Raw genomic sequence first — 9,760 nt, forward strand, 5'->3', positions numbered from 1 at the left:
GAAAGAAGTAGGCCTGATTGGTCAACAAGTTTTTGATAGAAGCAGGTTTGTAGAAATTAGCAGAACTGAGAAAGCTGATCTAAAAACCTGATGTTAAAAAGAAGCAACCCAGTTTATGCTGCTGGCTCAGAAATTCAAGGAACCAGTTACCTCAGAAGGTAAGGGTGGAGTATGGAGCTGAAAACAGGAACGGTGGGAAGTCTGTGTGTCAGTCTCCCATGTGTCCTCCTTCACCCCGAGCAGCCTGGAAACGATTGTTTCTTTACCTTGGATAAAACAAGAGGTTAGAGCTGGGAGAAATTTAAGAAGTTATTCGTAACTGAAGTTGGGATATCTTGTGAAAATAAGGACAACTTTTGAAAAACAGGGACTAAGCGAAAGTCTGAATATTGAGGTTAAGACCTCACCATTCCCTTTTCCCTGTTCTCAGAACGTGGCAGTCAGGTGTCTATGCCCCAGACAGGAGATTGGAGCATTTCTCTCTGGGATGAGCAGCCCGGAGACAAGGTTTACAGATGCTAACTTCTGAGGATTTCCCTAATAAAAAACCAACTCATTGTCTCATCACCTTGTAATAAAGCCAGTTGACAAGCACCGCCCACCCACCCCCACCTCCCCAAGTGGACAGAGCTTCTGATCAGCATGTCAGTGGTGATGCATCATCAGACACTTGTGGAAAGCCTCTGAAGTAAAAAAACAGACCTAAAGATTTAAGGAGAAAAAAATAAGGTACTAAGAAGAAACAGATAAAAATATTTAAAATGTTAAAAAAAGAAAAAAGAAAACATTTTAAAACTTTGTATCCTTAGAGAAATGAGATATTATATCTAAGAAGCTAGAATAGGATGCTATTAAAAAGAACATTCAGGACTTCCCTGGTGGCGCAGTGGTTAAGAATCTGCCTGCCAATGCAGGGGACACGGGTTCGAGCCCTGGTCCGGGAAGATCCCACACGCCGCGGAGCAGCTAAGCCCGTGCACCACAACTACTGAGCCTGCGCTCTAGAGCCCGTGAGCCGCAACTGCTGAGCCTGCGCACCACAACTACTGAAGCCCGCGCGCCTAGAGCCCGCGCTCCGCAACTAGAGAAGCCACCACAATGAGAAGGCCGCGCACCGCAACGAAGAGTAGCCCCCGCTCGCCACAACTAGAGAAAGCCTGTGCGCAGCAACAAAGACCCAACACAGCCAAAAGTAAATAAATAAATAAATCTATTTTGTAAAAAAAGAACAGAGAAGAAGAAAATGGTCTTGGAAATTAAAACTGTGATAGGAAGAATTGTAACTGCAAGAGAACTGTTAGAAAGTGATGCCAAAGAAATCTAGCAATAGAAAATGAAGAGAAATGCAATCTTGAAGATATATGATAATCAAAAGATGAATCTAAGTGGTCGAGTGTCTAATGAAAAGGACTTTCAGGAGGGAGGGAGGGAGGGAGGGAGGGAGGGAAGGTGGGGGAATAAAAAGACACTGAAAGGGCATGGCACAACGAGTGTAGAAAAGGCCCCACACTAAGGAGAAAAAGAAGAGGTACAATTTTTCATGAAATAAAAACGGGTCTCATACAGAAGACTGGGAATTGGTGTGATATTAGACTTTTCAACAGCCATGTTGAAGCCACTAGAACAGTGGAATAATGCCCTCAAAATTTGAGGGGTAAATTATTTCCATCACCCAATAGAATGTTATCAACCAATAGCAATATGAACATGTTATCTAGAAACAATGAGGAAAATAGCAGCAAGAAACAGCTAACAGAATTCAAAGTAATTTTCCTTGATTCACTGGGAGTGGGAATCAAGAATGGAGAGGATGTTGCAGGCAATGCTCTTTTTTGTTATAAGCCTCATAGTAGTATTTGACCTTTGGAACTATAAATGTATGAATTAGGTAAAAATAAAAAGCAACTTAAAGAAACGAGAAGGAAGCCAGGCTAGAAGGGACTAGGGTATCGGAAGAGTAGATCTACAAATTTTGGAGTCAACAGGAATGTAGCAGGAATTAGTCCTAAAAATAACAGGGCTATGAGTGAAATCTTAACATAAAAAACAGTAAGTGATAACAACAGGCATGTTAAGTTCAAATGGTGTAAGCCTCAAAAAAAGGCTTACAAAAAATTTTTTTTGCAAGGAGGAAGAGACAGAATGTTTTGACAGAGCTTAATAAGATTTAACAGTTCCATCTAATAGATTTTATTAGAATATATACCACCTACCACGCAAGCTTCTATGTACTTAACAGTAAGCTTTTAATAAAGAAGAATCTGAAAGTACAATTTATGATTTTGTAGACATAAATTCTCTATGTTGGCATTGTCACTAGTCCAAGAGCACTGTTAGTCCAAGAGCCCTTTCTGTTAGAAACTAAAGGGAAGATATGTAATTCATCTTAAGAAAGTTTATTCTTTATTTCTCTTGATCCTACTCAGCTTCTTGAAAAATGCAAGTATTTCTGACAAAGAGGATTAGTCAGTTATGGAAGGATCGGCTCTAATGACTCTCACCACTGTAAGAAACAACTCAGATAGTTTTCCGATACTGATTCTAAACTGTGCAGAATAGTACATAATGACATAGTAAACATGAATAAAAAATTCAGCGGAAAAAGTGCCATACTTACTAAATGGCAAAATAGAAAAAGAACACTTTTTAAAAACTTTTTGCTGTCATGTTGTGACAAAACTAGTTGAATTTTAAGTTTAGGCTTTTCCATTTCATCTAATGTTGACTTTTAGGTTACTGAATGAGACAGTGTGCCTATAAATATTGTAGTCTTAAAATAACTCACTTGTAAAGTGCCATAAACTGCTTTAGATTTTTTTTAAAGGAGCAAGAATAAAGATGCCAAATTGCATATTTTTTGTTTTTGTTTTTTAATTACTAAAGTATCATAACTTTTTTTCTATTACTCTGTTATTTTCAAGCTCTTCCAGGGTTAAGAATTGGGAAGCTTAAAGACATCTTCCATTTAAACCTAAATTTTATATTCTCTTTCTTTTCTCCTATTTTCTGTTATACTCAAACTGCTTCTTCAAAATCATGGATAAAATTTGTTATGTCATAGGGCGAGGAGGGAAGATATGGAATTTTTACAAGTGATTGACCTGTAAGGTTTAGACTGCCAGATGAGTAGAGCGGCAGTTAGTTGGTAAGTGAAATTGGTAAGATTACTACTTAAAGGTTTTTTAACTAATTTTAATGTATTACACAAATGTGGCCCTGATTATCACTTTTGAGAAGTTGAATGCAGATACCTTTCAACAATACAGAACATACTTTCCCTTTGTAATACTTGAGGCAGTACTTAAGTTATTCAAAGAAAGGAGACAGAAATCAATGTCATAATGAAATTAGGTTGATGCATAGGAAAAAAACAACCAGAGTTTAAGGGTTTGTTTCCTTTCCCCTGAGTTCTGAGTATTCTATCTGAAAGGAAGTGGAAAGTGAGGACTAGCTTGAATAATGGTGCCGCAGAAGGGCCTGATGGCCTTACAGCTGCCAAACACTGTAAGAGCCTCATCACCTTAGCAGGGCAATGTAAGGTGAATTTCTGACCAGAACCCCTGAAATTTCCAATGAGAAGAAGGAGGGTGGGTACTTACTGCCTTTTCTGTTTTCACACACTACTTTGATTAACTTATTTTCTCCTTTTCCTGTCTTTGTCTTTAGGTCTTATAATCAATGGATAAAGTGGGGAAAATGTGGAATAACTTCAAATACAGGTGTCAGAATCTCTTCAGTCATGAGGGAGGAAGCCGTAGTGAAAATGTGGATATGAACTCCAACAGATGTTTGTCTGTCAGAGACAAAAACACCTGTATAGGAGACTCAGCTCCTCAGCAACAAAGCAGTCCCTTAAGAGAAAATGTTGCCTTACAACTGGGGTTAAGCCCTTCAAAGAATTCTTCGAGGAGAAACCAAAACTGTGCCACTGAAATTCCTCAGATTGTTGAAATAAGCATTGAAAAGGATAATGACTCATGTGTCACCCCAGGAACAAGACTTGCAAGAAGAGATTCCTACTCTCGACATGCTCCTTGGGGTGGGAAGAAGAAACATTCCTGTTCTACAAAGACACAGAGTTCACTGGATACTGATAAAAAGTTTGGTAGAACTCGAAGTGGACTTCAAAGGAGAGAGAGGCGATACGGTGTAAGCTCTGTGCACGACATGGACAGCGTTTCCAGCAGAGCCGTAGGAAGTCGCTCTCTGAGACAGAGGTTGCAGGATACTGTGGGCTTGTGTTTTCCCATGAGAACTTACAACAAGCAGTCAAAGCCCCTCTTTTCTAATAAAAGAAAAATTCACCTTTCTGAATTAATGCTTGAGAAATGTCCTTTTCCTGCTGGCTCGGATTTGGCCCAAAAATGGCATTTGATTAAACAGCATACAGCCCCTGTGAGCCCACATTCAACATTTTTTGATACATTTGATCCATCCTTGGTTTCTACAGAAGATGAAGAAGATAGGCTTCGAGAGAGAAGGCGGCTTAGTATTGAAGAAGGGGTTGACCCCCCTCCCAACGCACAAATACATACGTTTGAAGCCACTGCACAGGTTAACCCGTTATATAAACTGGGACCAAAGTTAGCTCCTGGAATGACTGAAATAAATGGGGACAATTCTGCAATTCCACAAGCTAACTGTGACTCTGAAGAGGACACAACCACGCTATGTTTGCAGTCACGGAGGCAGAAGCAACGTCAGGTATCTGGAGACAGCCATGCCCACGTTAGCAGACAGGGAGCTTGGAAAGTCCATACACAGATTGATTACATACACTGCCTCGTGCCGGATTTGCTTCAGATCACAGGTAATCCCTGTTACTGGGGAGTGATGGACCGTTACGAAGCAGAAGCCCTTCTGGAAGGGAAACCTGAAGGTACATTTTTGCTCAGGGACTCTGCGCAGGAGGACTACCTCTTCTCTGTGAGCTTCCGTCGCTACAACAGATCCCTGCATGCCCGAATTGAACAGTGGAATCACAACTTTAGTTTTGATGCTCACGACCCGTGTGTGTTTCACTCCTCCACTGTAACAGGACTTTTGGAACATTACAAAGACCCCAGTTCTTGCATGTTTTTTGAACCATTGCTTACGATATCACTAAATAGGACTTTCCCTTTTAGCCTGCAGTACATCTGCCGTGCAGTCATCTGCAGATGCACTACGTATGATGGAATTGATGGGCTCCCTTTACCGTCAATGTTACAGGATTTTTTAAAAGAGTATCATTATAAACAAAAAGTTAGAGTTCGCTGGCTAGAACGAGAACCAGTCAAGGCAAAGTAAACCCTCCTGTCCCCAAAGGGCATTAACTAGATCTGCTTTTATGTGCATCGGGCAGTACACCTCTAGCAAGCACACATATCAGTGTTAGGTTTTTTTCAGTACAGTATGTAAGCTTAGTGTTAGTATTTGTCAGGTGCAATCTGCTGTTACTTACTCAGATAAACGTGGTGCCTATTGAGACAACAGAGGATACAGCTACAGGTGTTCAGTAAGGCTACAAAAACATTCTGCCGATTTAGCTGACAGTTTGGTTTTTAATGGCTGTAGCAACTGAGTGAAGCAACTCTGGGGCATTTGCTATGAAGAATTCTATTTCTTACTGAAGAACAAATTATTAATATTGGATGAGTATTTCAACAGTGTGACTAATGTTTGAAATTATTATTTTTTCTAAGAATTTTTCTATAACCTTCCAAAAGTAGTGATGTTTGTAGTTACTATAAATTAAGCTTTGGAAGTCCAAAAAATAAAGACTGCCTTCCTTTTAGGAAAAAAATGCAATTTTCTGGCCACAAGGGCATAGTGCAGTTCACTTAAGTGTTGATATAGTTTATAGTCAGTCTCCTTTTCTCTTCTGCAAAAGGTACTGTTAAGTAAACCAGGTTTTCTAAGTAGTAGTTCTTAAAATTTTAGACTTATGAAAAGTTGGTAGTAGAATTTTATTTAAGGCCTTAGGTATTCATTTTTTAATGAGTGCTTTAACATAACACATTGGGAGTAGCTGCTGCAAAGTAGGCCTGCGTGTGATTTTTTTAAGTTGACATGTGCAGTCAAATCGCTGATTCATTAAAGTTGGATCTTTTTCTATGCCCGTGATGAGTTTGTGAACCGTGAAGAAAATGAGACTAGAAGATACCCAAACAAGTCAGATAATACTACAGTGGTTGCTGATTGTTGAGATTATTGTTAAACTGTAATTCATAATTTGGATGGCAGTATTTATCTCTTTGTTGTAAAGTCTCATAGCTGAATTGCTTAAGTACAAGTTATAGAATTTCAGTGCACTTAATTTTTAATGGAAAATCTTAAACCTAAATTGCTGATTTAAAAGGTACTGTACAACCATTGTATCTGTAAATAACTTTACTTAGCACCTTTTTGTCACTTAGAATAGTATGCAATACTACTTGAGTGAGCTATTTTGGAAGTAATACCAAGTTCTAGTGTTTGCTTCTTAGTATTGGACTGAATTTACAGTTCCGTCCTGGACATTTTGCACTAAAGTAGTCGAATCCATTCTTCTGTCTTTTTGTTAACGTGCTCTGTACCACTGGTGAGTGCTCCTTAGTTTCCTTACCTGCTGCCACAGAAAGTTCTTTTACATCCCAATGGCTATCGCCAAGGCCACAAAAAAGAAAAGCTATATTTGTATGCAACACTAACCCTTTGACTGCTAATGTATGTTTCCGCTTGCTGTGCCTTGTTACGGCTGCTTTTTTGTGCTAATAAAGTACGTTTGGTGTTCTCCTTGTATATCTGCTGTTTTATACATTTGCAACAATTTCTCTTGTAAATGGAATGGTTTGGGGTTTTTAAATAAGCATTACCTGACAACCTACTATAGTTAATGCAGAATTACTGAACAGTCTAATATTGACTTATTCCGACTAAGCTAACTCTAAATTTAATTCTATACATCTTTCCAATCATAATCACATATACTGTGGAACAGTATCTATAGTTACTGCAAATTACTGTATAGTTTAGATTATAACAGAAAATGAACAGAGAAATACTGACTAAACCTATTGATTTCTCTGCTTATAAGTGAAAGATTGAAACTATCACTGACATGTTACAATAAATGAATATCTATAGCCTCCCACTGCATCAGAAACAAGTTAAATGAAGTCTTGTAAACTAATAATACATCAGCGCCATTTATTGGTTTGGGGACCATTTTAATTAATAATAAATGCCCAAAATGTAGAACTTTAACCAAAGACTTGTCCATTTTAAAGCAAAATGGGGATTGAAGGGACTTTTCCTGTTGTTTCTAATAGAAGTCCCTGAAGAACATATACCAAAGTGTTTGAGAACTTCATCCAAACCTACTTTAAAGCATTATGTGCAATTAAGTTGTTATGACATAATTACATTGCATAATTGTTGGGTCCGTTTTCTTGAGCTTATGATGTACCTGGAAAATAAACCTCTTGGGGAAAAAAAAGTTCGTACTGATTATTGGAGAAAGACTATATATGCAAGCAAGATCTTATTTTAAAGAGGTAACTTGAAACTCCAAGAAAGCACTTGATGTTTTATATGCTTGTAGCAAATTGATGTTTTAATTGTAGTTTTATAGAAAGTATTAATGCTTTTATGTATTTCAGAAATTTCATATGTTAAATGGAAATTGTTTTAAATGTGTAAATATTTGAGTTTATGTAAGCATGTATGTACTGTGCTAAAAGTCACTTATGTTTCGGTTCGTGTGTAATATTAATATGCAACTTTTGGTTTAAAACTTTTTCTTAAACAATTAGTGGCTTACATTTTAAAAAAGAAAAAGCACCAGCATGAAACTGCACCTAAGTCTATATTCACTGTGTCTTTTTCTGAATCCCGTTGTAGCCTGTCAACTAAATTTGTGTTTTCATGGTCTTTTTGAAGTGCATTTTGATAAGAACTAGGAAATTCTTTAGAAGTTTAGACACTTCATAGTGAAGTAATTATAATTTAACCCAAGGAAAGATTGCTCTTTCATATCCATTCATATCCATTCTCATTCTTACATTCACTTATTCATTCATTCACACTCCCTATATACATATGGATATATATATACACATATATATATTTATGCTGTTATTAATTTCAACATTAATATTGCCATCTGATTCAAAATCATGTAAAGGCCTTATTCTATATATATACTATCCTTGTACCATTCAAATTTGATTATCTGCACCTGAAGTTTAGTCTTACAACTATAATCTTGTTTGTAATACAGTTACCTTACAAAGAGAAAGCATTCATTACTATTTTTTTTTACTGGCTAAACACAGTAAAAAAAATTTTGAAGAAACAGCTTGGTTTAAATATAGTTATTAAGAGTCATAATTAAATTTATATTTTTTAGACAAAAATTGAGCCCAAGTGATCATATTCCACAAACTGATCTGTGTTCCTGTGGTCCGTGAGAAGGTTTATATAAGATTTATAGTGACTTGAACTATAAAAATTGATACTTGAATTCTAAGCTTCATTTTGACAAAATTCAAAGTTTATGAACATTTTTATTTGACATTTTGACCTGGTTGCTATTCATTTTCCATCCTAAGCTTCCTTTGCTCCATGGCACTAAATACTAGTTTGGTAAGTTTTATTGAGATTGATGTTAGATCCCTTATTTTTGTAGCAAAGAAAGTTATAAAGTTCCTTTTTGGTAGAGGCAAAGAGTCTAGAGTGAGTCAGAACTCTCCTAGGAAAGATGCAGAGTCTATATCCATCTCTGGGAGTGTGTTACCACCACAAATCACACCAGTTCCTTCATTTATTCTGTACCGCAACACATAACAGTTTTACCTAGATGAAATTAGGTAAACATGCACACTAAGGGCTGACTTAAAGGTGAGAAACGTTTCCAAAGGGGGCAATGCTGCTTGGTGCATAAAAACTTCATATCTATATGGCTCAGGTTTTGTTTCATGTTTTTCCAACAGCCAATAGAGAACATAGTCTTTTATAATGTGGTATATTTCTACGGAGATTTGGGGTGGGATTTCTGTGGGAGGTGGTTGGTTGTTGTTTTGGGGGGTGGGGTGTGGAGGGATTGTCCTTTCAAAGTAGGGATCAGTTGGAAAAACAGTTTCCATGCCCAGGAAGCTTGATTGAATATTTAGACTCATTTCAGCCATTCATTCAACAAATATTCATTGAAGACCCATGTGCCAGTCACCATTTTAGGTGATGGGTATACATTGGGTTACAAGACAAAGTTATGGGGTCACTGGAGAACAGTGACCTTGAGTGATGAGAAGATCACCAAGATCAAAGAAAAGAGTATTTTGATGAAAGAAACAAAACTAAAGGTCTCAAAGCAGGAATGAGCTTTTATACTGAAAGAGAGAATGCCAGTAAGACAAGTCCAGTGAGTGCGCTGAGGAATGGTGGGTGATAAGTTTGTAGAGATTGGCAAGGGCCTGATCACTTGGGACTATGGGCCCAAAGTAAGGAATCTAAATTTTATTCTGAGTCTGATGGTTAGTAAGGGAGTGACATGGTCTGCTTTATATCCCTTTAATAGATGGAGATCAAGCTATAGTGGGGCAAAGTTAAGGTGACTGTTGCAGTTACCTAAGTGCGAGATGGTGAAAGCCTGGACTGGAGTGGTAGTCATAGGGAGGAGTTTTTTGGTGGAAAAACCTGACAGGATTTGGTGATGGGTTAGATGTGAAGAAGAAAGAAGAAATAAAAGATGAGTCCGATTTTGAGCAAAGGATGGTGATGCTGAGATTTCAGAACAACA

The 9,760-nt window shown here is 37.6% G+C and overlaps 1 protein-coding gene across 9 annotated transcripts in view; it reads left to right on the forward strand.

Annotated features, from left to right (window-relative positions):
- Positions 1-6,779, forward strand: part of SOCS5 (suppressor of cytokine signaling 5) — a 59,038-nt gene extending 52,259 nt beyond the window's left edge. For 5 of the 9 annotated variants that reach the window (XM_061210613.1, XM_061210614.1, XM_061210612.1 and 2 more), the window contains 2 exons: positions 3,062-3,145; positions 3,667-6,779. In XM_061210613.1, coding sequence (XP_061066596.1) covers positions 3,679-5,289 — 1,611 coding nt within the window. In that variant the 5' untranslated portion in view covers positions 3,062-3,145; positions 3,667-3,678 and the 3' untranslated portion in view covers positions 5,290-6,779. Of the gene's footprint in view, positions 1-1,147; positions 1,193-3,061; positions 3,146-3,666 lie in introns of those variants that run through there. The other 4 variants (XM_061210609.1, XM_061210610.1, XM_061210607.1 and 1 more) reach the window with 2 other exon arrangements.
- Positions 6,780-9,760: the final 2,981 nt, after the last annotated feature.

The sequence above is a fragment of the Eubalaena glacialis genome, chromosome 14 (genome assembly GCF_028564815.1).
Source record: "Eubalaena glacialis isolate mEubGla1 chromosome 14, mEubGla1.1.hap2.+ XY, whole genome shotgun sequence".
Lineage (NCBI taxonomy): Eukaryota > Metazoa > Chordata > Mammalia > Artiodactyla > Balaenidae > Eubalaena > Eubalaena glacialis.